Here is a 25,113-nt window from a genome sequence, read left to right as displayed (position 1 = left end):
GAGGATAAACCACCAGAACTTATCAGAAGGTGCCCACAGGACCTTCAGTGGCTGTGAGCCACCTTCATTTCCTCTGAAAGATAACACTTTATTCCCTACTAAGGATGGGTACAGCATGAGGAACTCCTTAGAATCTTTTGGTTTTCGTTGATCTCTTGTGCAGAAACTGACTAGGAGTATAATTCAAGGATGAACAATTGTGGAACAATTGAGAATGATTGTAGAACAAAGGGAAAATGGCTAGTGGAGAAGAATTACCTTCTAATCAGATTAGTTCCTGTGAGTTGGTTGTTACATACGAGGGTGTTTCATGAAGTGTGAAGAAATTAATTCACCACCATTTTGGATTTCCTGATATTTTGATGATATAGCTAATGACATCCCTTCTAGAGCATAAGGAAGTGGAGAAAGTTACAGAAGCTATGAAACAGCATTTGTTAGAGCTGTGTTCTTGGAACTAACTTATAATGGTAACAGTTTTCATCATGAAATGGGTTTTTTTGTCCTATGTTTTCTTTGTGGAAAAGTTTTGAACAGGTTTTGATAAAACAGTTATGGTGCTAGGTGAAACTTTCAGCATGATTTGAGCTGAAGAGTAGGCTGTCTTGTTTAGTCACGTGGTGCTGGACAAAACTGAAATGTTCACGTTCTGTCTCATTAATCCAAAACTCCTTTTGAGAACTTGCACAACCCTGTGGAAACCTTTAGGTTTTTTGATAACCCTGTGATGAGATATGTGGGGGAAATGCTTTTCTGCTCTGTAGGTTATCTCCTGTTGCTTGTGAGTTGGATGTATTGACAGAAATACTTAAACTTCTTGCTTGAAGAGGCACATCTGCATTTGGTTACCCTGTTTTCATGACCTAGATGATTTGTTGGGTGTCATGCTTCTGCATACTCAGGCAGCAGAAACAGAGAGAATACCTTTCAGTACTTCCACAAGGATAAGAAAATGCTGCCATTTTCTCCATTTTTTATTTTACTGTTCATCAGTGCTCTAATCCTGCCGTCTAGATTTTTGCATGGGTGATCTTGTTAAAAGAGCTCAAAGGTTCCAGCTAGTGCATAATGCAGATGAGTGCTCACTATAAGGTTGAGAAGGCTGGAATGCTCTTCCCCTTGCTGAAAACCACTCAAAAATCCTCACCTAACAAAACAGCCTGTTGTCATGGATAATAAATAGTATGAGGTTTGGCTGCTTTCCTGCTTCTACACAAGGTTGTTGTTATCTAACCTAATTTGTGTCTTCCAGTCAGCTTTCAGCTCCATTCCTCATTCCAAATGTTGAAATACATGCTCCAAACAATGAGCTAGCTAGTATAAAAATTATTTTTCTGCTTGAGACAGCTCCTCTAGTTAGTTGTACTATAGGTATAAAGTTATTAATTGTTTTCTACACAAATACTTTTTAAAAATCCACTACTCCCCCAGCCTTTTCGAAAAAAAAAAAAAAAGAAAAAAATTGAGCTTGCAGTTTTCCCTTGTACTTGTGTAAACCTTAACAAGAGAATTGACAGTTCTGGACTGAATACATTCAGTGTATCACTGAACAAAAAGTTATTGATTACCTAATGTAGATAATACAGTCTTGAAGCCTTGTGAAGAAACAATGTATTAAAGATGACATCCTTTCAAGAGACAATTTCCATTGCAGAATTATACAGTGGAATGAAGATAAAATTGAGTGGGATATATAAATTTGGTGAATAAAGATGAAAGGCTGTAATGAAAAGACCATGAAAAAAAGTGTCTGCTGTAAAAGCTGTGAGATTGAGGGTAATACTAAACTTTCCCAACTGGCTATATTTGGCTATATTGTCCTTGACATCTGTGCATCCTTACTAGCAACAGTCTTGGTTTTATCATGAAGCTGAAAAGCCCTAAAGACTTCCCTTGGGGAGAGCTGAAGGGGAACTGTGTTTTTTCTGAAGAATTCTTTTGCTGTTGGTTCAGGTGCACTGTCACCTGCCCTGATGTGTGGTACAGACCCAGCCTCAACATGAGCAGGCTGCTGTTTGTGTGTCAGACTTGCCATACATGTGGAAATCAGCTGCCTTGCTGTGCAGGATTGGAGTGAGCTTTTAATTATGTAAGATTTAAGAATAACAATGTTAAAATCATAACTTTGTAAGGATAAAGTTATAAGAGTATAGAACAATGGCAATGATTTGCAGTAAGTGTATTTTATTAGGTGCTCCTGTGGTTCTGTCTAGCTTATAAAGATGGCTAATTAGGCAATCTAACTTTTTTCTCAGCCAGAAGTTTTTCAGTTTACTTTTTCTAAATACATTTTTCAATTTACTTTTTAGAGTATTGTTACTAAATCCTCTGGGAGCACCTTCTCTGGGCAGTCTGTTCTTTCTCTACTCAAATGGAGTGTCCTCTTCCTTGTTCATCTTTTTATTCCCTGTAATTTTGGCACTGGGGTGCTGCATGATACTCTAAAGGATAAGGTCACTTTTTTCCAGCCTTACTGTAATTTAAAATTACATGATTGACATTTTTATTGCTTGCATTTATGAGTATTTTCCCTGGTCCTAAATTTCAGGTTGATTTTTTCATTTGGCTGTATTTTAAATCTCAGAAATACAACTTAACTAGCTTAACAATTTACATGCCTTAATTATTCATAATTTATGTTCCCTGTGAGATTCCTTGTGTTTTGCCTCCTACAAGCTTTTTGTATAGTATAAGACACTTCTTTTTTAAATGGGAAAGATTTGGAGATGCATTTGAGAGTGGAATGGCCAAAATGGCTGAGCACTGAGTACTGTGATGGCAGCAACATGAGTTCTCTTGAGGGTCCCTGCTGCAGCATGAACACTCAAAGAGGTGTGTGAAGGAGAAGCTCCAGGGAGAGCCAGCATCATCCTAGTAATGCTTTTATTCTGTTGGATCGGTTATGAATTTCTCTAAACTACATAACATGACAGGCAGTCTGCTTAGCTGCTTTTTAGGGTTACTGAAATCTAGCTTCTCTCTACTTTTAGTCTTTCACAAGGCAGATTTAGCTGGCATCTAAAATTGTGGATTCCCGAAGAGGCGCAGAACGTCACTGTGCAGTCTCAAGATGGGCCTATTTGGTGTCTGATGAAAAATAAGGTGTTTGCTCAGAGGGTGAAATTCGGTGTGCAGAGATTGTGGGTGCAAATAAGTTACTTAGATGAGGAGGAGTGAATCTTTACAAACAATTTTATGTGTTGTTAGAAAAATTAACCTGTATTGTGTTGTGATTGGGCTGCTTTTTGTGGGTATGGAGGTAAATGGTAGGGATGTTTGTTCTAATGAAAATGTTGTCAATATGTGACAAAGTCTTCAGTTTCTCTTTTTGTCTGTAGAGTTTTTGTAGACATCTGGTGAAGTTCACCTCTTCGAGTGGAAATGAGCGTTTCTGAGAGCAATACAACAGTTTTATCTGAGCTGTCCAGATTTAGCAAATGTTTTTACAAGCATTGCATCATGATCGAGAACCATCTGAACATTCAAGTTCAGATGTCACTTGTTCTTGCTGAAAACTTTCTGAAGTGTCTGTTCTGTTAATGAAATTCTGTTTCCCTCTCTCCTGTTTTTATGGGTTGTCTTGTTAGAGCAGGGCTGTAGCTGCAGTCACAGGCTTGAGGAAGAGGGGAGGAAGTCCTGTGAGGGAGCTGCTTGACTTTGTACCCTTGGTGTCCAATACTCTTCCCTTTCTCAATTTATCATTGCTATGGATTCTCACTGTTGCAGCACACTTGAATGGTTACATAGCTTTGTACTGCAAGTACCTGTGTGTTCTGTGTGATCACTAGAATGGAGGGAGAAGTTGCTGGTAACACTTCTTAACTCTTAGTATTGTTTCTTTATGGTGAGAATGTTTGTCTTGTACTGTTGTACTTCTCATTGAAGCTTCTCAAGTTGCAGATGCTCAGATGTTGTATTTTTTTGATTGCATGTTTTAACTTTTCTTGTGGGACATAGTCCAATATTTGAAGCATTTGATACAATTTCTTGTCAGATGTGTTGAACTTCTTAGGAAAATTTTGGTTGCTATCATCAGAAACATAAAGTATCTTTCTAATTAAATGCTGCTAGTTCTAAATTATTAAACTAGTGCTCTAAGACAAAGAGTAGTAGTCTAATGAGAAAATTCTTCCAATCATGAAAAAAATGTTACTCAGACCAGCGGACTGCTGCCAAACTGGGATGTTCTGTCTCTTCCAGTCATAGCCAGCTGCTTTTCTTCTGTCCTATAGACAAAATATCCCTTGCACTTGGAGGTACTAAGTCTAATAATAACTATATCACATTCCTTTCCAGCTTGTAGGTCAGAATTTACTGAGGAATGTGGCAAAGTAGATGCATGGTTTTCCTGCGAGGCTCACCCTCACTTGGACACTGCTCCTGAGCTTCCTACAGACTTTTGCCTGGAAGCCCTCTTATCATAAGACTTCCTGCTTTGTCAGTTTGGAACCACACAAATTACTCTCTGCCTTCCTTTGTATTTGGTAAAATAATAGATTTGTATTTGGTAAAATAAGATGGTTCATTTTTAAAGGAATGCCTGACCTGCTTTAGTGTTTTGGTGCCAGGGCTGAGAAAAAGCATGCAAGTTTTCCTGTCTGTTATTTGTATGAGTTTGTTGTAAAGTTTGAGAGATTAAATTTAATATTTCTTCACTTGCTGAATGTGAACATTCAAAACTCCTAATACAACTAGATAGTTCTGCCCAGATAGATGTGTATGTCCAGGGCAAAAATCTCCAAGCTTAATTCTAGCCCCTGAGGGAAACATGAATATTCAGAACACTTTTGACTATGCTTTTTATCCTATCGGTCAGTAGGGTGTGTTTATGTTCCAGGATAAAAAGTGTAAAAGTAAAAACTACAAGTTTTTAATTCTTGCCTTGTTCTTAGGTGGACTTACACTTTTTCTTTGTGGGTAATCTTAGGATTGGTGTCTTTTTCTTCATGTTTGGATTTCCCAATTGAAGGGCGCAGAACAGGACAGAATCTATGGCTTTTTCTCAAAGTGGTCTAAAAGCTTAACAGTGGTGGCAATTAGTTTTAAACATGCATTGTCTGGTGAAACATGTGCCACCCAGAACCTTGTTAGACTGACAGGCAATGCCAGAGATGTGTGTAGAGAAGATGTATTTTACCTGGAAAGGAAAGTGTGTGGGGAGAAATCTTCCATCACATTGACTTACATGTGGGAGGAGTAGCTGGAATCTCAGTGGAGTTGTCTGGTACCTAAGGTGTTGATTGATTTTGACCCTTGGGTAGCTGAAAGTTGCCTCATAAGTCACTGACATGTGTCTTTTTGCACAACTGATCTTAGCAGAAAAGATGCTGTCCTGTACTTTGTCATCTGTGTGACATTACTGTCCTTTAGCATTTAGTGGAGCCATTCTGTTAAAGTCTAAGGAGGTGCTCCAGAGACATCAGATCAAATCTTGCTTCAGGTTATTTACTTGAGCTCAAATAATAGTTTGTTAAAAAGTGAGAAACTAGGAGGTGAAGGTGAAGACCTCTCTTTTCAAACTTTTTACTCTCTTGTAATACCTAGAATTTAGGGAGTCAACTCCTGAAGTCTTGGAAAACAGGAATGCTGTAATCCAAAGCAGTATTTTTAGTTCCCTTACTGTAAGTGATACTTTTTATTTTGTTTTCACATGCATTATTTTACATCTAAAACATATTTAGACAAGTTTATTTGCTTGTGTATCTAGCCTATTTATAATGCTGTTTATTAAATAATAAACCATTTTAAAATTATTTACTTGTGCTTGTCAAATGATAATCAAGATTCTGCCAAAAAAGATTTTCACAAATATTAATACATTATTTTGTGGAAAAGAAATGCAACATTACCCATTTCTTAATGAAAGTCTAATTTAAATAAATATGTATAAGGCAGGTTTCTTACACAGGTTTACTGTGTATGCTTCTGGATAGCGGACAAATGCCAAATGTTTGTGTAAAGTGTATCCATCAGTGAGGAAGAACTTTATTTCTAAAAGAAGTAAATAAAAATAAGGTTGCAAGTACTGAGCTAGATTAAACTAATTTATCTAAACAGAAATATCTTCTCTTACTTCCAGACTGTAACTTGGTACTTGTACAACAGGCTAGAATGTGAGGGCAGCTCTTGTTCTACCAGCTTTTTCCATTGTTCAGCTGCAGGGAGCCATGGGTAACATCAGGGATGGCACCCTCTGTTTTTGCAAGCAGACAGGAGACTCAAAATGTGCCTCAGAAAAGATAATGAGGAGTATTTTGCTCATCCTTGGCAATACACAACCATTCTTGAACATGTCAGCAGATTGCATAAAATGGTAAAAAAGCAGCTCTGCACCTACTCTGCAGAGACCTCCAGGAGGCCTCTGGTGATGGCCTCTCTCTCTTTGCCATGGGGCAGGGCTGTGGATGACAGATGGCTGATTTTTGGTTCTGGTCTGGGAGGTAACTTATGCAGATTCCTTCCCTACAGGCAGAATTTACTCCTCTTAAGGTGTTTTCATATAGTCTTCTGGGTTGGGCCCTACTTGGTTTGTTTTCCAGCTGTGAGAGGCGTGGGATTGTGAGGGATTGTGCTGCATTCTCTGTGAGTAATGACGGAGGTCTTGTATGCAGATTGCAGCTCAGCAGAGTCCTGAGTGTTTGATTCTTGCAATTGTAGTAGCACATCTTTTTTGAAGTGAGTTGTTTATAGTTCAGTTCTTGTTTGTTAGAAAGAGTGCTATGGTTTTACAATTTTTTTATGGAAATACATGAAATTACTTGAAAGTTAAAAGAATTCTGTTCAGTGATGAGAGGTCTTACATGTGTTTATTTTTCCTCTTTTGAATAAGCTGAATGACCTATATTTAACTGCAGTTGAATGCTCTTCAGTGAGTAGATCCATCCATTCTCTAGAATAAAATCCATCTATTCTCTAGCATGAGACAGAGCTCTGGAGCTGTGCTAGTTTAAGCTAGCTGGGGAATACTTGGCCATGGTGCTTTGTCTCCAGAGCAAAATGAGAGCTTCGCTTTACAGAGATGGTTTGCAGTTCTGTTTCACCAAGCTTTTTTTGTTTACTTTTTTATCCCAGATTATCAAGGGTTAAGTAATTCCAGAAATCCTTCAATGGATGACTGACTTTGAAAGTGCTTGGGGTTTTCCCTTAAAATTGTAAACATGAGGGGTTTTTAAAATTATATTTGTCTTGTATACCAAGGAGAGGTATGTTACAGGATAGTATCTATGTGCTGCTTATTTCAAGCAGAAGTTTATTTGAAGTATGCAAATATTCTTGATCAGAGACTCTTAAAATACAGTTGATTTGGGGAGCATGGGGTGATTCTCCAGAGTAACGTTCCATGTTTCTGGTTAAATACAGTTTTGTAGTTCTGCTTGTATGTGCTGTTGGGTCAGTCAGGTTCCAGAGCCATATTTGTCTTTCATTAGATGTCCAGTAAAGCTCATTTGTTTGGTTTGACTTGGAAAACCTCAAACTTTAACCTTTGAGTATTTCTGTACAATCTCTATCCAAAAGTGCATCAGTGTAGGATGGATATTGAGACTGATTAGTCTGCAAATTCCTCAGTTAAACAATGACACTGCTTTCAGAGGAGAACATGAATATTCTAGAGGCTCTCCAGATCTGTGAGGCAGATTACAGATGAAGTTAATTTTTAAAAATATATTTTGTTTATCTGATTTAGAATGCAAAGCCTTAAATTCTTTGATAAACCTGGCTGCTGTACCTTTTTCTTCTATTCCACTGTCATTAACAATGATAAGTATCTTTGACCAGAAACCCAAGTTTACAGGTGTAAGTCAGTGGTTGACCACTGTGTGTGTTTTGTGTATGTTCAGAGCCTTTAGAACAACATAAAAAAGGTCATCCACGGTTAACTCCTCTGCCTTAGGTAAGGACACATTTCACTAAACCAGGCTGCTCAGAGCTTCATCCAACAATTAGTCATTGCTGTTAGTCACTAATTGCTGTTATAATGTTCTTACCAAAAAAGCTCCTTCAGAGCAGATAGTGTCTGGTCTTGTTAAAGGCTCAGTCACAAGTTTTATGTGCTTGTGTCATGTATAATTGTATTAAATATTAGTAATATCAAAAATTAGTCATAAACATATTGATGATGAAAATTTCCAAGTGAAGAACACTTGCAATGACAAGTGTATACTGAAGGTATGTGAGGCAAATGATTCCCACACACCAGAAAAAGAGTGATTCTTACTTAATACCTGTGTTTCACTGCCAGGTGTGATAACTGTGCTGCTCAGATGAGTTTGAGTGCTGGGTGCAAGGCAGAACTCAAGCCCAAAACTAAAAGCAGGAAACATCCTGTCTTCCCTTAATAGGAGCAGCTATTTTGGCCTGTTCACATCAGCTACCATGCAGTTTTCTGTTTCACCTTGTGCCAGCTGTTCACCACATGAGGATGCAGTAGAATTTGGGGATTAGTGTTGTGCCAGATTAGAAAAGAGGTGAGTAATTTTGGCTGGGTGAGCGAGTTGGGTGTGGTTTACTACATGTTCAGATGAGCTGTAGTGCACACACAGGACCAGCATCAGGGGAGAGGGTTGCAGCCCATTAAAATGAGAAACTGTTTGTTAGGCATAGATGACATGCAGTCTTTTTGTTTAAAAAGCAACATCTCTCCAAGGAAGAGAGGAGCAGGGCTTTTAATGTTTTCAGTAATTGCTAGACAGGATTTTAAACAGGAAAAGCTCTTTTCATTTCAATTACTTAATGGAAAAAAAAAATCTTGTAATGTGCAAGTGTCCAGTCTTCTGCTGGGCTTTTTTCCCTCTTCATTGACTCCTGCATGTATATGTAAAGATCTCTTCTTTTGTCATACATACATGTTAGCATAACTGCTAGGGAAAATTTCGTCCCATCTAAATCCTACTTATGCCCATTTCAGTTTTCTTTTACTACTTTAGTGGACTTTGTGAGTCAAAATCACTAAAAAAACCCAATATTGATTGAACAGGTAGATAGTTAGGAGGGTTAGGAAGGAAACCACATACACACAACCCTCTCTATTTACTTTATTTCCAAGGCTTCTGTCAGGAACGATGGTGACCAAACTTCTCTTGTTGTTAATGGAATTGAGTGAAAGTGGTGTGCACTTTATTTCAGCCTATTTGACTTAGACCAGCACTGTGTTTTAACCAGGCTTTGTGGTGCACAAGAAGACCAGACTTCAGCATGAGGCAAGGAGCACACACATTATGAGTGTGTAGTATAACATGAATTCACACTTGGTGAGCTCTTGCCATGCAGGAGCATTTGCCTTCAGAATCTGCTGGTGAATAGGGGTTGTGTGCAATGCAACTGCCCTGGCTTTGCTAAAAGAACATGTGAGGTGTGTAAAACATGACACAGTAGTTGATTGCCTTCAAATCATTTTAGCATGGATAGCATTTGGATATATAAACATCCACAAAGTTGAAGTATGCCCTTTTTTTTGAAAAATAAAGAATTGCTGCACATAAGAGACATGATGGAAGATGTGTGCAGTCTATACAATCTTCTAGCAGTGGATTGAGACCAGTGGCACTTCCCCGAAAAAATAAATTACCCGAAATTTGCAGCACATTCATATTCAATTTCATCACAGCAGATGCTCATTAGTATGTTGTTATTAATTGGTATTCACTTTAGGTTTTGTTTAAAATGAAGATAATAATTAGGTTTTAATTACTGCATCTTTCTAAGGGGGGGAGGGGAGGAAATGCCTCTCAAAGCACTGAAGTATTTCCTGTATGCTTTGCTCCATTACATCTAAGCCTTGAAAGACTTCCTAAGACACATTTTTCTGCCAAGAGACTCCTTTTCTGTTTCCTTTCATTTCTTTCCTGTTTTTAAAATATTAAGGATTTGTTTGATGGACATACTGAATCATACCACAGTAGTAAGAGCCACTATTCTTTTTAATCAAAATTATAAAAAAGGCTTTTCACAAAAGTAACTCTCTCAAGCAGCTGATTAATGAAGTGGTGCCACTGTTTTGTATTATAATTAATTGAAGTAATACAAATAACTTCTGTAGCCTGTGGAAATTATCTCTTTTGCAAAGCAGTCTATTAGAGTTAGCAAACTAAATGGTGGATTTTTTTGGTGGATTTTATTTAATTTCTTACTACCTTTATCATCCTTAAAACCATAGGTGACACAACAGTAAACAAAGAATACACCATAGGAAGGGCTTGAAGACATGGGAGAGAGTCAGGTGCAGAAGAAAGCAGAAGGGCAGAAAAAGTGAGGATGCAGAAAACACTTAAAGAGTTTTGAGTGTGGCAGGACTATAGAGAAGTATAAGGATTTGGGAGATGCCAGAGAATAAATGAAAGACTGCGGAGTAATATGAGTAAAGAGTTTTGAAGAAGCATTGACCATCATGTATTTGGTTAATGCAGGAATTCACAGTGAAGTTTCATGCAGGTAACGACAGGACAAGGGGGAACAATTTTAGCAGAGCGTATATTTAGGTTAGGTGTTCTGAGGAAATTCTTTACTGTGAGGGTTGTAGGCACTGGAACAAGCTGCCCAGGGAAGCTGTGGATCCCCCATCCCTTGGAAGTGTTGCAGACCAGGTTGGAATGGGCTTTGAGCAACCTTGTGGAAGCAGTCTAGTGGAAGCTGTCCCTGCCCATGGCAGTGGGGGGTGAAATTAGATGATCTTTAAGATGCCTTCCAACCCAAACTGTTCTATGATTCTAAAATTAATCTAAATAAGGACATCTAGTTGTCTGACCTGTTTAAATGCACACTTTCAAGATATGGAGGTTTTGTGTGCTGGTTAAAAGATGTTTTGTGAAATTGCACTGCATCCAGATGAGTAAAACATCAGCACTAGGATCACTAGTTCAGTCTTCTGCTGCCTTGCTGTTCTGAGTTTCCATCAGCTTTTCCTTCTGTCTTTCCCTCTTTTCCTGATTTCTTACCTCATTCTCTAGGTTGCTGTGCTGCCCTTCAGTACTGAGTGGGTTTTAGAGGCTGGTGTGTTTCCCTCTTGGGTGCCCTCCCAACAGGAGGAAGGACAGTGAGGCATCCCAAGTGAAATTCCTTGGAATGTAATTTAAACTAACCAGCATTGAGGGAGAAGCCTTCTAATATCAACACCTTAATGCAGCTGCCACCAAACTTCCTAAATAACAGAAAAGCTGGTGGGAGATTGGAGATTGTGCATCTTGATTTCTTCTCAAAACTGCCCTGTGTTTAGGGTAGAAAGATGGCAGCCAGTGGTTAAGTCTTTCCAGGGACCTTAATTTCTGGAAGTTGAGCTTTTGCAGTTTTAAAAAAGAGGAGGAAAGGAGGACACTGGCTATTTTTTTACTCTCTGACTACACTTTTTTTGGAGCAAGGGAGCTGTCTGGTATGGCTGGAGTGTGTGTGAAAGGGAACCTTGCACTGGAGCTGAGTTTTTATGCATTTGTGAGACAGGAGAAGAGATGGTGCTTCCCTTCAGCCCAGTGCCTTGTTCAAACACCAGCAGCTGCAGGGGCAGGGCAGATGCTGAGCCAGATGTTGTGTTGGAGCAGGGTGGCCTTGGCCGTGTGTGGAGGCACCACTGTCCTTCAGGAGCTCCTGAGAATTCTCCTTTCCTTATGTGTGCCCTGGTGGACATTGGTGTGTGTGGTAGCTGAGCAAGATAATTTTCTTTTCAAACCGAGTGCTTTATGCTTAGTCATAGGAAAATTTGCTTTTCCAGTGTTCATAACTCACCAGTTCTTATAAGACATCATAGGTTTCCTGCTGCATAATCTTGTGTAATCTTAAATTCTTCCTGGGAAGGCAGTTGGAGATTTGCAGTTGGCCTCATGATGCTACAGGAAACAGTTCTACAACCATTTCAAACCTAGATTTAAATTAATATTTTGTTGGCTAAACACAATGGTTTATTTTTAATGCATCTGTTATTTTTATATTAGAAGCCTAATTTTTCTGTCAAAGAAGTGAATAACTTTGAATGAAAAATATATACCTTTTGTTCCTTCATCTGTTGATTGTGGTTTTAAATGCAATTTAAAAAAAAATAGTTCGGTTGCATGAAAAGAACAAAATGTTCTTTCCATGAGTGGAAGCTCTGAAAGAAGCAGACTTACCTGCAGAAGTTAGTTCTTAAGGAAATAAAGAAATCAAACATCATGGAGTAAACAAAGACTTGGAAATAGAATTTTATTTTCATGTGCTCGCCATTCAGTCTTTCCAAGGAAGAAAGAATGCATAAATGATGATGCAAAATTAGCTCTAGTTGTTCCTGTAATGCTGGGGTCTTGGGTTTTATTTACACAAAAGAATGGCTGTTAAAATTAAACATTATTTGATTTTAAAGTTTTAGGCATTGGGATTTTTTCCCCTTTTTTAAACCTACAGATTGTCAGAAATTAAGAAAATGTAAGAAATGGTGATATAAGTAGTTCTTAAAGTCCTTTCAAATTTAAGGTGCCTTGTCCTTGTATTCATAAATATGCCATGATATTAATATTTAATTGCATGAAAATCTTGAAATGTTTTGTTTTTGACCAGTTACTTAAGTGTAAGATACAGGAAGCTAAAGGGAAGGAGATACTAGGACATTATCAATAAAAAAAAAAATCGTGTGTGTGTATATATCTGCCTATGTGTGCATGTATACATTTTTGCATACTGATTTTTGTACTTTCTTTATCCATTTAAGCAGTGACTTTCAATTAGCCTGCCTACTAATATCAGGTCACGAAACTCTATAGCTGATGCTTTATTCTTTCGTGTGAGTTGTCATTCGTTTGCTTCAGTTGGCTGGCAAAGGTTGTTGTATATCCATTACCAGCAACACAGCACTTTGCATTTCTGAATTGACAAGCAGCTATATTGACCTAGCGCTTATTATGGGTCAACAGCTGCGTTAACCGACGGAAGGACTGAGGGGCAATTAAAATGAATTGGCAAAAATATATCTTCCTAATTTACTCCAATTTGTTATTTATGCTAACATTGTATGGCTTCTATGGTGACACTAAACAGAATGGACCCAATAATGGCAATTAACATAAAAATATAATGGCTAATCAAATTGACAGCAACTGTTTCTCATCATCTCGACACACAATACATTATCAAAACAAACTATTATGAAGGAGGTAATTTCAGTGTTCTATTCAACCTGCTTCATGTGTGCAGTCAGGGAGATGTGTACCAGCAATTACAGCTGAATCTAAAAAACTAAACAAATAACTTAATCGCTGTCGTCCTCCTTTTTTCTTCTTCAGGAAGCAGTAATCAGGATTTACTAAAAATAACTGGTGTATAATAGTATAATGATGATGCATATCGTAGAATAGCTAATAAGGAATAAAATATGCTTCTGTGTGGCTTTTTTTAAAATAGGTTCACATGAAGTGGAAAAAAACTATACTGTTAAAATATATAAAAAATAACTAAGCAGTAGTAATAGTTGTCAGATGTCTCAACATGACTTGCTTAATAGTTATGGATACTTATTGCATGTCAATAGAAGTGTAAAATTAGCTGAATGTAGTAGCAAAACTTGGCTTGAATGGGCAGAAGACTGAAAAGCTAAGTTAAAGTAGAATTCCCTAAAGCAGAAATAGTTTACCAGTTGCTCTTCCACTGCATTTTCAGGATCCTTCTTAGTGGTATGCTGCGTGGCAGTTTCCTGTTGGTTTAACCACATCCTATGTTTTATAGCTCATCAAGAAAATCTTTGAAGGTTTGGGTATGTCTATCTCTGCACAAAATACATTAAAATGGACACTACTTCCAAATTTGATGCTGTTAAAATGATATTATTCTTTGTAATGAACAGCCCCTTGAACCATTGTCCGCCAATATCTAAAATTCAGTATCTTAAACAGCAGGAAGAGGAATGTCATTATATGGAACAAAAGTGCAAGAGATGAACTTGAAAGGTTTTAATTGTAGTGTGGTCTAGATGAATCTCATGTCTATTCAAGCAATTTTTGGAGCACAGAACAGTGGCAGTGGTAGGAGAGCATCCAGGTGTGCACTTTGGAATTAGAGGAATAGCAGAGAGGCTTGACATAACTGGCCTTCAGACCATTTAATTGAGTAGCATATTCTACAGGTACACATCTGCAGATTTTTGAACTGCATGTGTGATTACTAACATGCAGTAGCCTTCACAGATGTGTAGAGCAAGGTGATGATGCAGCTGTAAAGGTGTATATGCGCTTGTTCTTATTTGGGTGAGACATTCTCAAATTAAGGAACCACAGATGGAGTGGGAGGAGGGGAATACAGACAAACACCTGTACTCATAAAAAAATAGACGTTAATTATTTTTTCTCAGTTCATTGTATTGTACAATATATTAAAGCACCAAAATTATTCCTTTGTCTTGTCATTCTTATGATTTCTGTTTTCTTGCTAAGGCATCATTGTGATATGTGTATCTATAAGAATGGATAAACGTATTTTAAGTTTCTGTAAGAACTTACAAGTTTAGTTGATTCATGTAAGTGTTTGGTGTAAATTGTGAGGAAGGTATAGAATTGTAATAAGGACCCTGTAATAATAATTCCAAAAGCTGACATGACTAGATCATATAAACATAAACTGTTGGAAGAAACCCAAATAGAAATAATCACTTTTTAATAGTGGACTTAGAAATGGAGGCAAGAGACACATTTTTGGGTTGGGTTTTTAATTGCTATCTTCTTACATTGCAGTATTCTGACAAGGCCCTGTACACTCAGCTCTGCTTCTACCGATACATTTTTGATGTGGACTATGCGATGGATAAAGTGGTTACTGAGGAAGAGAGAGGTATGGATAAATTTTTAATTAATTATCAATGTTGCGCTAGCAATTTGCTTGCTAGACACTAGACCTACTGTACTCTTCAAATCTCAACCATGAGGCTGTAATCTAAAACATAAAGTAGAAGAAAGTATGAATTTAAGAATCCCCTGTAAAAAGAGGGGAATGTGTTCAGACAGAGTTCACCACTTTAAGAATATGTTATATGCCCCCTTTCTGCTTTTGAAGTTACCGTGTTTTGGAAAATGTGCTTTTCTTGCATGTTACACGCTTAGAGAATCCCTTTGCTTGAAGGACATGTTACCTTCAGTTAACAGATTAATTAAAATATGTTCATAATTAAAATTTGCATTCAACTGTTAGTATTGAAGAGACACTTTTTATCAGGGAGAAAAAATGAGGACACAAGAAAAGCAGTAATGCTAATTGTCTGCAGACCTCTCTAAAATAAAATACAGATTAACCTGATCTTAGGAAGATTTTTTTTGTCTTCTCCCAATTACCATAACATTTCTGAACTAAGACATTTCTAAGCTGTAACGGATCAATGGGTTTTGTGCAGCTAAGTGATTTTCAAGCTGACAGAAGAACATTTCTGAGAGTGGGCTAATGCTTGGAATTGTGAAAAAAGGCATGTTTGGGTCCCACCACTGAAGCATGATGTCCACAGAGAGCACTGGGCTGTGTCCTCCGTGGATCTGGAGGTGCCTCTGGGGAAAAGGTGCTGCTGTTGGGACTGTCTGTGTTCTGATGGCTGCTCTGCTGTCAAAATCATCCCCACCCCTGCCCTGCATCTGCACTTAAGTTACTGACTGATGAAAAGAGATTAAATAAAACTCAGTATTTCTAAATGTTATTTTGATAAGCCACATATGGAAATGAAAATAATGTAACCTCTTAGCTAAAACCTGCTCAAATAAGCAAACAGGCTGCTTTTGGCCTCTTGGACTTATGTTTCTTCTTGCAGAGGTTCTCATTTCCTCTCCTGATTGGTCTAAGTCAGTGAACTCACTCTGCTGCCTGCATTTCACAGTAGCTTTGTACATCCAAGAAGGTCCCAATGTGTAGCCATGTCAGTCTGATACATCTCTGAAGATGGACTGAGGGAACGTTGTGGAGTGGATGCTGCTGGTGGCTGGAACCAAACTGTGTGTAGGTCTCTCACCCAGTACAAGGGCATAAGAGTAGAAATCATCAGTAGAGATCATGTCATGGATGATCACATCCAATCCCTTGCTACAGCATTCTGCTGCATTTTTCAGGACTGCAAGTTTCTGGAACTTCACTTGGAAACCTGTGAGTGGTTCTCACCACTCAAAGGTGCTTCTCCTTTTGTGACCATTCCAAAATGCGTTTCAGCCTATTGATCTGTGATGACTAAAAATTCACTATAATTTTCATGTTCTAACTTGTTTGTGGCTATTTTATGGCCATTCACTAAATATTTGTTTTACTTCCCTGATGTTCTCTGCTATGCTTTTGGAAACAGTGATGACATCTCTGTTTTGTTTGCAACTAAGGCAGAGACACTCTTAGCTTTTTTTAAGAAGAATTGGTCTCTGCTGTGTGATTCTTCCTCTTAGCACCTTTGTGTGCAGTCTTCTCTAGGTTGAATTAATCTTTGGAGTATGAAAATCTAGAAATTATGTTGTATTTCAGATGGTGTCTCTCCAGTGTCTTGTACGCTGGGTCTGTATATTTACTGGAATTAGATCTTGTGGTGCTTTCTTGAGCCACCTACACCCTGTTCATAGCTGTTCATATCATCAGCTTCTACTGAAATAATGATAGAAATCCTGAGGTTTGAGAGGGTTTCTTTTCTTCCTGTCATTTCAGAATCATGGGTTTATTCATATCTCAGGCTCATGGCACTTGTTTTACTTAATTTTCCTGGTTTCATTAATTTTTGACTGCTTAATCTCATTTATAATATTAGACTTCAAGGTTAATAAATTCTCTCTGAAAAATAGTATGGTGGCTTCTGAATCCACATAATTTACCACCTTCTGCTTTAATGGGAAAATCTTTCTTGGACCCTGACTGCTAAGTTCAATAAAATTAGTTTTCAGAGTAATTCTTAAAGAATTGTAAGAATTCTAGTAGGTCTTTTTTCTCTTGGACAGTTAACCTTTCAGCATGGTGTATTTTTCACTTTTTTGTAGCTGTTTGAAAATTATTCTATTATCTTCTTCAGTGAGCCAGTGATTTCAGTCTTGGTGTTGCAGCAGGAGTCAAGGCCAGATAAATTAAATCTCTCAATTTTCCTTTGACAATTGGTTCTCTTCAAAGCAGTTGGCTTTGTGGGTGTGGTAAACCGATGTATAATTCTGTCCTGTTTTTCATATCTCTTTTGGCAAGAGGATATTTTTCTACAGTATATGCAGAATTTGACAGTTATTATCCATGGATATTTGTGTCAGTGTCCTCTGTTTTCTTGTAACATATTTTGCTGATATACTACACTTTATGTAGGATTAAATAATTTTCATGTACAATTTTTGTTGTAGGTCTGAAATGAAAATCTGGTGAACTCCCCTTTATAACATGAAGCTAGAATTTATTTTCCCTTGTAACAAAAAAGATTTTGTTTCCATGCCATCATTCACAAGCCATTTTGTCCTTGATCTGTGATCAGTGTCTTTGTCAAAAATGGTGGCAAAATTTAAATGTAGGTTTTGTATGTCTTTGGTATTTTCAGTCTCCTCTTTGTATGTGACTAAACCACTGCTTGACTGTTGTTTTGATTTTGGTTTGGGGAGAATTTTTGCTTTGTTTTGGGTCATTGTTTCTTGAAGCCTAAATTGCAGGGACTTGGTTGTTTCTACCTCTTACTGCCATTTTTCCTGAATTTTTAAACACCAGTTCTTCTTTTTTTGTAGATTCTGTTTATTCCTATTAGCAGCTTGTCTTGGAATGTTCTCTTTAAAAAGAAAAAAGTTTTGATGGCTAGAGATTGAAGATATAAATCTGTTTTCCACTGTAATTTGAAGGAATTCATGTCTTATTCAGAACCTTGAGATTTTGCTACTAGTTCAGTTGCATTTTCTGCTCTTGCCTCTTCAAAATACAGAATCTTAATTACAGAGCAGGTTGTGTTTGTTCAGCTATTTATACTGAAGACCCACACTATTTGTTGAAATGAAATCTAAAATAATAATTGTGAAATCCGTGGGAGTTCAAAAAGATATCCAAGCTGCTTCCTTTCCCTGCTAGAGGATCAATACCACAGCCTACTTTTTTACAGATGGGCTAAATTTAACAATCCTCTGGCAATGCAGGTTCTCCACCTTGGCAAGCTGTACACACAGATTCTTGTGGTGTTTGGTGTTTTCACTGCACTTACTGTAGAGAGCTGGTTTTGGTATCTGAGGTGAATTTTGCTTTCTGAAGCTTATTCCGTACACGATGGGTGATACACTGTTCTCTTAGTGAGTTTTACATATTTAAAACATGCAATGCTGTATTCTAAGTCTCTTTCAACTCCTAACCTGTTTTGTGGAGGAACAGCAGGAGAGTTTTCCACTTCTCTTTGTGTTTGGTGGTTGGTTTTTTTGTTTGGTTGGTTGGTTTTTGTTTCTTGGGTTTTTTCCTAGACCTCCAGTAGTTCAGGCCTACCACAGAGGAATACAGCAAAAGGATTAATTAATATGTTTTACAGACTCTACTTCTGCTTATTTATACTAGTGTGGTGATTAGAACATCATTCACTCATGTTTTATTTGGGATCTACTGTAATCATTAGATATTGTTCCATCTTTTTCCTGTAAGAATCAAGAATAAGCTGACTGGTCTATGTGATGTTTTCTTGTTTCAGTGACTGTTAAAGTTAGCATTCAATTATACCACTCAGGAATATTTGGATTATATATTTATGGGTCTTTTGTCCTATTATTAATACTAGCATTTCTCCTCCATACTGATGTTTCCTTTCATCTGGAAGTTTAAGGTCTGTTATGATGATACAATTTAATGGAGTTAACATTGTAATACAGTGCAAGGTTCTTTGTTGCCATACTACAAAAAGTGAAATTCTGAAAATTCTCGGCTGTCTTTCTAAATTAGGAACTGTTGCACAGTTAGTATTAGGTTAAAAACCAGTTTAATTTTTAATATTGGTATTCCCAAGCCCCTAATTTAAGATACCAGTGATACTAGAAGGGCTGTTTGTTCTCAATTATTTTTTTAATCTTAAAAGGGAAAAAATGCTCTATTGTGAGTAGCACCATACTCAGCATGTTTTCAGCACTTTCTAACAGGTTTTAAAGCTGGGCTGTGGGTTTAATCAGACATTGCTACTTAGGTGAGCAAGCAGAGCAGTGAAAAGCAGCAGGAGTAGCAAAGGAGTAGCATCCTCTCTTCATGTAGATGAAAAAGGTTAGGCCAACTATCAGTGATTTTGAACATTTGAGGTTCAAATACAGAGGTATGCTCACTCTCTGTGCTCTAACTTCAGAGTGGAAACCAATGTCTTTTTATGGCTATGTCATCAGGAGATCAAAATAGAGTGTAGTAATCTTTATCTCATTATTCCATTCAAAAATTGATATTGTTAGGTATTCAAAGATATTACTGTTTTCATTTTGCTTCTGCTACAGTAAAATGAAAACCTCTGAAAGCGAAGAGAAATGGAACCCCCATAAAGTCACTACAGCTACTGTGCCTTGCACAGATGTCTCCAGTTTCCCCTGACATCATCTGACATCAAATAGAACTTAAGGATGCTGCAATCTACTTATTCCCAATGCATTAGTATCCCTGAAGCTGTTTCTGGTGCTGTGATCTTTTTGGGGAAATAGGATCCTCGTCTGTTCCATACAGTAGAAAGGGGCTGGAAGCTACTGCCCTTCAGCTGCCCCATTTCTCTGAGGGAAGGTCACAAATGTTGTTTGCAAGATATTTGAGTGTTTCAGAGACAGAAAGTGCAGAGCTGCTGTGGTGGATTCTTTCCCAGAATATATTTAACAACCCATGGAGGTTTGAATCTGAAAAGTCTCAGCATATCCTCTTAATGGATAAGCAGAAGAAAGTGAGGGTGGGAGGAAGATAACTTTGGGAAGAGCAGTTAAATATTCCTGTGTAGCAGGGAGACCTACATCTTTGAGGTATATGCCACTTTGTGGAAATAGAATGTAATTGTTTTGATCATATACTTACAGGCTGTGGTTTTGTAAAACCAAATGCATATTCAAAGGATGTTTTCATGCTTTTATTACAGCTTCTTGTCTGCACCTCACTTCACCCTTCCATGCAAACATCAAAAATCCCTATTTTACTTTATGGATGAATAAACTGAAAAATTATGTTGGGGAAAAAAGAAACTCTTCTGGGCTGTTAGACCTAGATGTAAAAAAAAATCAGTTCTGAATATTTGTGTGAATCCTGTCAGTTCAGTGGTGAATGTTTTTCCTCACTGTGTTCATAACTTGGTGTGTCAAGTAGCAGACGGGAGTGTTGTTTTTTTTTTTTAATGGAAGACTTTTTGTAAATCAGAACAATTTTCCATGTTTTTATCAATATACAGACAGAAAACTACAGCAAAGTGCTTGTTGCAGTAGTTAAGAAAGGGGATACAGTTTTCTACATGTGAGTTCCAGTGGACTATAAGGACAGATTGTATCTATTATCTAGGTGTGTCTCTGTGTGTGTGCATTTATTTGTGAGATGGCAGCAGCTGAAACCTGGCCGGTTCCTTTTCAGAAGGAGCAGTTCAATAAAAAAACATTTCTGATGGCATCACACCTCCAGGCACCATCACTAAGACTTCAGTTCACTGTAGTGATTTCCACATCCAAGCAAATAAAAGCTCCTCTGCACATTTGCTGTCAAGTACTTTGTCTTCCAATCATCTTGTTTGGACTGTAAAATAATAATTTTCAAGAATTTAATCTTTCTTCAAAAGCACTTCTTCATTTTTCTTTAATGCGTTGTTTTGAAGCGAAAGACTTGTGAACTTTTGTCTTTTTAATTTGAGTTCACTATTTCTTGAGATTTCTTGAGTGGTTTTAAATCTTACTTTTTTGGAAAGCAAAACCTACTGAAAATTATGTGCAATAGGGTTTTTGAGCCTTTTGATGTAATATATGGCAGTTACATTATCTTTAAATCTTAGGTTATCCTCCCCTAATGATTGTGCCTTTTTATTGCTATTAGACATTTTTAAGATCTTAAGTGTGATGTTTTCTCCATTCTGTTTCTGATAATGTTGTCTTTTTGTTAAACCTTCATAATCTAAATAAACTCCATTGACACTGTACATTTCTATAACCCTTTCTCTGAGTATAAAATATAATGAGTTGGTACACCTCTCTTGGAGTTGTTTTCTCTACTTGTGAAGGAAATAAATAGAAATAATGAGTTAAAACTGTTATAAAATGTCTACAATGTGGAAAATCTGTGGCATGAGAGGAGTGCATTTACTGTGGCTCAGACATTAAAAAAAGGGTTTTGATTAATGAAGACTTTTTTCCCTTGCACATTGTATTAATGTTGCAGATGGGATGAAGTAGTGGCTTAACTAAATTCTGACTCCTCATAAATTGGAATGGTTATTTGACCATGGGGTTTTTTGTATGTGGGAAAAAGTGAGCAGAAATATCTTCTCATTTGCACTTCAGGATTTTTTTCCTACTCAAGTATGAATAGGTGCAGGTCAGCTTGTCATCTCTAATCCATGAATGGTGTCATCTGCCTCTTCCTTTATCACTTCTCTTGTGAGTTTCTCTAAACAGAAAATATTTCTGAAACAGTTTTTTCTTCACTGTTTATTTTCTGTCTGAAACACTGACATTTTTATTATAGAGACCTTTGTCTTTGTGGTTTCATCTGCTTAGTAGTAAAGTTTGGGGTTTGTTTTTTTTTGATGGGGATCAGTTCTGCTGTTGTTCACTGCAAGCCAGAAATGACAGCGTTTTAGTGACTTCAGCTTCTCACAGCAGTTTGCTTTTTTTTCTGCAGAGAAAAGTGCAAGACTAGCATGTTTTTCCTTTTAGAAGATCCAAAAGTTTCATGAATCTGATGGTGCTAAAAAAAAGTTACAAATTCCTGTGTTTTAGATACCAGAATTCTGACATCAGTGCTACTTCTAAAAAAATTATTTTAGTAGAAATTGAAAAGATAAATGTAAACAATTTAACTCCGTAAAGTGCATTCAGTATGTCTGCCTAGGCATCAGAAAGATAATGTAAAGCTAGGGCTTAAAGAGATTTTTAAAAAGATACAATTATCTGTATGATTTTTAAGTCTCATAAGAAATGTATTTTAGAACTTGCCAGTGATGGCTTATAATCACTTTGATATTTTGAGGAAAATGGTAGCTTTAAACAGATGATACAGAATTTATTTTTAAAAATGTATTGTGCTTATACAGTTGATGGCTTTTATTTCCATAATGTTTTTTACTACATAATTATACATCTTAATTACGTAATTACCGTCATAATTATTATGTAATTACATGTAGTTCCACTAATTACAAAATCAGGAAGTGTAATTATCTACTAAAAACTTTCTGAAATCTTATTTGTTCACTAGAGATTATTTAAAAGACCAGTGACCTACTGAAGATGGTGTGCAGTGTTGTACTTACACCAGCACTGTCTTTCCCCTTCCCCATGGGCAGTGCGGTTTGGCAGGGCTCTGGAAGGGCTTCCATGTCTTTAATTAGGACTTGCCTTGATAGGAGGTTGGGGAACTCAACTGTGCTGCCTGCAAATTTAGAGCTTCTTAATTCTTGCTGTTGATATCTCCTGTCTTTAAATGTAAAGACTCTGTAGCTGAGCACCCAGGAGGTTGCAGGGTTTGAGTGAACACCTTTGGGACATTGTTTGTATTCTGGTTCAGGTGTTTGGGGTCAGGTGTAAAGGTATTTGATAAAGTTTGTTTATGGCCATGTATATGTGGAGTGAAAGCAAAGGGAATGCAGTTGATTTCTCATGCCCAAAGATTTCTTTTATTGCATAGAAGTGGTTTTGAAAAAATTGTTTTTCTGTACTGATATACACTTACGCCTGTATGTTGTTTCATTACTTACTATTGCATGTTCTTGATTATAAATTTGTCCTATCATGCAGTTTGAAACCAAAAATAGTTTACTGCATGTTATAGAGGAGTAAAATTAATATTCAGGACAATCAGTGGTTCTTTTGTCCGGGTGTTGTATTAAAAGAAGATCGTTATTATATTTTTCTATATGTTAAATAAATCATGTTCGAAACAAACACTTTAGTAGTTTGAATGAAAAGAGCACTGTAAAGTGTTAGAGTTGGTGGTCTGATTTTGTTCTGTAGCACTGTGATGTATCAAAATGGCATCAGAGATACAGAGCTTTTTCTCTCATGCATTATGACAGCAAGCATTCATTTATTATGTCACAGTATTAAAATCACCAAGAAGAAGTACACCTCCAGTAACAGAAAGCAGAATTAGTATGAAAGGGATAATTTTTAAAAAGTGAACACTAGTTGTGATACTAATAAAAAGGAAGAAAATTGTTAGCTATGTCAGAAGGGAAGTGGTGTAAAAGAAGCATGAAGAAAGGGGGGCACTGAAATACTGAAATTTCTTTGGAACACCTCAAGACTTAATACTGTGTTGCACATGTATCAGAGTGTAATTTTTCGGTGCTTGTTACATAAGGCAACTGTTTATTGAATACTTGCCAAAAGCTGTTCTTAGCTCCCAAACTTGGCCTGGTTTGCAGTTGATGTGAATATGTCTTCTTGATGTTAAATGTAATTACCTCAGCTCACATCTCCTAAGTATATGAGTCGTAAAGAGAAATTGTCTCCAAAACCATTTAAATTATATGGACCATTAAAAGAAACACGTGGAGTCATTATTTGTGAAAACAGGAGCCTTATTTAATCTCCAAGATTTAAATTATTGCTGCAAATAAAATTATGTTAATTATTATACTCACTGAAGTATAATAACTGCACGGGAGACATTTCTTTTGAAATATCTTTCTGTATCCTCAACAAACAAAGGATTTCTATCAAATACATTGTGAAAATATAGTTATGCTCTCTTCTCTAAGAAATGGATGGAGATAGTCTTTTTATTAGGGACTAGTAAGCTATGTAGAGAATAGCATAATGGAAGATTTTTGTTTTATTCCATAGGGGACACAAAAATGATGCATGATATATGTATAAAAATACAGCACAAAGCACAAGACAAAGAAGTGTCTAAATGCAGCTTAAATTTGGTTTATTTAAATAAAAAAATACTGCCTTCCATAAAGGAGTGTACCATTTTTGCCATCTCTGCATCAGAACATTGTGGTGGTATCAACTGACCCCAATTGATGTATTTCTGGAGGAACAGGGGCAATGGAGCACTTGAAGTCATGGATGTAGATGCCTTGAAAATAAGCAATGCACAAGACAGTGTTGGAGTAAATATTCCAAAAAAGAAATACCTCTTTGTCTCCTGGGCAGAGCCTCCACTTGCAGTTTTCAAGTCCCTCTCTAAGCAAAGCCATGCTCGTTCCGTGACCTTTGTGGTTATTTTGACATTGATCTCATTCTAACAATCCATTACCAAATTTCATGTTTCAGTCTAATGTGGTTGTCCTTTGAGAACAGATGAGTTGTCTGTGACAGGCCAAAATGTGGTTCAGCCTTCCAAAAAAAAAAAAACATTACAGAAGGATGTTCTGCTGTCCTGGCTTGTCCCTCTTCTGAGAGGGGACCGAGATGGGTACAAGGGGCAGCAGGTCAGGTCAGGGAGCTCTTTGTTTTTATCTGGCAGAAACAGGTTGGGAAGAAGTTGATTTGATCCTGCAAGGATTACAACTGTTGAATGCATATCAAAATGTTTTCCTATCTTATATTATTTAACTCAGAATATAATAATGTAATTGTTTTGACATGAAAACGTTACGTACTGTAGTATTTCCATTTATCTTTAAATAGACATTTTTCACTTTGTGAGAGATGCATGCAGTAAGACAAAACAAAAAATGAATAAAAAGAAATGAGTGACAGCCAAGCTAGTTTATTTATATTATAAAAACAAATAATATTTGACATTAATAGAATTTTACAGGCTTGTAATTAAAGTATTTAGCTAGTTATGGTATTGTTTTTTATTTCTAATGTGACAATATATGTTCCATAAACTAAAAGTAGCACATTTGTCAGATTAATATTTTAATTTGAAATTCTTTATTGCCCTCTACCTAGCCATGGTAGAGGGCAATAAAGCATTAAAGAGACTTTTTTTTTAATAGAGCTGAACCTGTAGTTTAAAATGTACTAAATGAAAAATAGTGGTGAGTGACCAAAACCAAAGTAGTTAACATACTTAGAAAGAGCATTAACTGCCATGTTTTTGAAGAGTAAT

General features: G+C 36.9%; 1 protein-coding gene across 1 annotated transcript in view; it reads left to right on the top strand.

Annotated features, from left to right (window-relative positions):
- Positions 1-25,113, top strand: part of POLA1 (DNA polymerase alpha 1, catalytic subunit) — a 184,202-nt gene that overhangs the window by 128,111 nt on the left and 30,978 nt on the right. The window contains 1 exon segment of the mRNA XM_064707038.1: positions 14,679-14,775. Within this exon segment, the coding sequence (XP_064563108.1) occupies positions 14,679-14,775 (97 nt within the window).

Source organism: Zonotrichia leucophrys, chromosome 1 (genome assembly GCF_028769735.1).
Source record: "Zonotrichia leucophrys gambelii isolate GWCS_2022_RI chromosome 1, RI_Zleu_2.0, whole genome shotgun sequence".
NCBI classification, from domain to species: Eukaryota; Metazoa; Chordata; class Aves; order Passeriformes; family Passerellidae; genus Zonotrichia; species Zonotrichia leucophrys.
The sequence above is the reverse complement of the archived record's forward strand: the minus strand, read 5'-3'. Positions and strand labels throughout refer to the sequence as shown.